This window comes from Gavialis gangeticus, unplaced genomic scaffold (genome assembly GCF_001723915.1).
Source record: "Gavialis gangeticus isolate Ggan-Ray unplaced genomic scaffold, GavGan_comp1, whole genome shotgun sequence".
Classification (NCBI taxonomy): domain Eukaryota; kingdom Metazoa; phylum Chordata; order Crocodylia; family Gavialidae; genus Gavialis; species Gavialis gangeticus.
This window is the reverse complement of record NW_017729031.1, coordinates 101,817,067-101,819,445: the sequence shown is the minus strand read 5'-3', so window position 1 is coordinate 101,819,445 and position 2,379 is coordinate 101,817,067. Positions and strand designations below refer to the sequence as shown.

The 2,379-nt window shown below is 33.8% G+C and overlaps 1 protein-coding gene across 5 annotated transcripts in view; it reads left to right on the top strand.

The window, feature by feature from the left end:
* The window catches only part of ADAM23 (ADAM metallopeptidase domain 23), a 247,954-nt gene that overhangs the window by 139,945 nt on the left and 105,630 nt on the right, over nt 1-2,379 (top strand). For all 5 annotated transcript variants that reach the window (XR_002098686.1, XM_019523466.1, XM_019523463.1 and 2 more), the window contains exons 7-9: nt 223-295; nt 970-1,049; nt 2,275-2,340. Coding sequence is in view for 4 of the 5 variants with exons in the window: in XM_019523466.1 (XP_019379011.1) it covers nt 223-295; nt 970-1,049; nt 2,275-2,340 (219 nt within the window). In the remaining variant the exon portion in view is untranslated. The remainder of the gene's footprint in view (nt 1-222; nt 296-969; nt 1,050-2,274; nt 2,341-2,379) is intronic.

Sequence of the window (2,379 nt, the reverse complement as noted above, 5' to 3'; positions counted from 1 at the left end):
GAGCACTTCAGCCTGCCCTTCCTCTGACCCCATTCTGCTAGCAGAGGATGTATAGTGCTCCTTGACATAGAGTGTCACACCCCTACCTTTCCTTCCTACCATCACTGGATACCATTAATTCTTGTTCTTTTTCCAAAAAAAAAAAAAAAATTCAATCCTGCTTTTCATTTGTTATAAAGATGTCATAAAGATGAAAATGGTTTCACATACTGTTTATTTCAGAAAAGCACAGGTAGGCCACACATCATTCAGAGAACTGTAGGAGCACAAACCCCTAAGCAACTAAAGGACCTTGGTATGTAACATTTACATTGTACATTTTTCAGTAATGGCAATAATTTCTGTTGTAATATTAACAATCCAGACTTCAGATTAACTGAGTTTATATAGAACCACTGAACTTTTAGAATAGTCTGAAAAGGTTAACATGACATTTTTATATCAAGTTGATAATCAGGCAATTGAATGTCAGAATAGTCGAAATTAAATTGAAAATGGTTTTGCCTATCAAAACTTCTGTTTAGTTTTCTTTTAGTAGATAACAGTTGATTTCATTATTAATACTTTTATCAGCTGTAATTTTTATACCAATGAGGTCTCAGCCCCTTCAGCTACCTATATAATGCATGTTTAATTTTAATCTAAATCCATGACATGTTGTTATTGATGTGGGATACTTAAAAGTTATGGGTTTTAAAGAACACTTTTCATTTAACTTTTAAGAGAGAATATTTGTGAGTTTGGTGGTCTTAATCTGTTTCGCATTGTATTAATGTCCACATCACAAGGATTTCTAAATCATGTTTTCAAATACTTTGGAGTGTTCTTAGAATATCACAAAACATTTAACCTTAAATTTTGCCATCCCAGACTGCTATATGTATTGCTGTGCACAGTTTTCATATTTATAATTAATTGTATGTTCTTCTGAAAAAATTGTGAATTATTTGAATGTTCTGCTTACCACAGAGGCTGACTCTAGTTCCGAATGGCCCTTCTTACCTGAATTACAGTGGTTGAGGAGAAGGAGAAGAAAGAGGGCTGTAAGTATAAGTTTGACACTAACTTTATACCCTGTAGTGTTGCATATATTTTTAAATTATTTAATTATATGTGACTGTGTCCTCATCAGAAAACTACCTTTTGACTTTCTGGAAAGTTGAAGATAGATGGTCTTTATACATTATATGTATGTTGTCATATTTGAATTAAACTGAATGTGCACAACAAAGTAGATGGTAGCAGTTTATAGTGACAGCATTACCACATATAGTATAAATAGAAATTTGACAGTCAAAGTAGAATTGAAAGTTCAGTGATCCTTACAAGCTTAAACTGTTGTGGGCAAAAATCTGAATGAAGTCTGATTAAATTGTAGATAATCTTTTTTATATGTGTGTAGCTCATTAAGTAATTTATCCAAAGACACAAGCCACAAATGGGCAATTGAAAATTGGGTTGTTTAAAGAAAATAAACACAGGTAGACCCACGTATTTTATAATCACTATAGGTATATCTGTTTAGAATATATTTTATCTATACCTCTGTGGTTCACTCTGCATGTGGGTCTCTAATTTTTATTGAAGTTAATTTATACCCAAATGAGATCCATTTTTTCATGCCATTTTCCAGATTTATGGAAATTTGAAGAGCCACCCATTTAAAATATGTAGTAAATAGCACAATAGAGCACAGGATACTCATGTTTTAAATTATTTTTGGGTCTTTCAAAAATACCAGATATTATGGCAAGAGTATCTTTTCCTGTAAACCCCAGACAAAAAGATTTTCTTTTAACTTATTCCAATTGAAATGATTTAGATCATCTGCTGATGTAAATCACTGTGACTCCTTTGAAGTCAATGGAATTATGACTGTTTGTGCTTTTGCGATCTGAACCTGCCCTTTAACAGCCTCATTCACACTGGGTACATCTATATGAGATGCCCACTACGCAGTTGTTACTGCATAGTTATTTAGTACTTACATAACCAAGTACTAAATGACTGTGTAGTAACTGGTGTTGTTGTGCAGTAGCATCCCAGCATGGCTGCCTGGTGACGCTTACTGCACAGTACCTCATTACTACTGCACAGTAGCATCACGTCTAGATGCACCCATTGAGTAACATTTGTGTGCATATTTCCATTGAATCCAATGAGGAACACAAACTTGGCTCTTCCGCCGCTACTAGATAGGTCAATTTTCAAAATTCCTCTCTCACTTGCTGTCACATAGTGTCATTTCTCACTGTGAATTTTTAAATTCAACAGGCATCTCGTGGTGTTTTGGATGAGATGAAATATTTGGAGCTCATGATTGTAAATGACCATAAAATGGTAAGAATACAAAGACATTCTTCCTATTAATGTAATTAG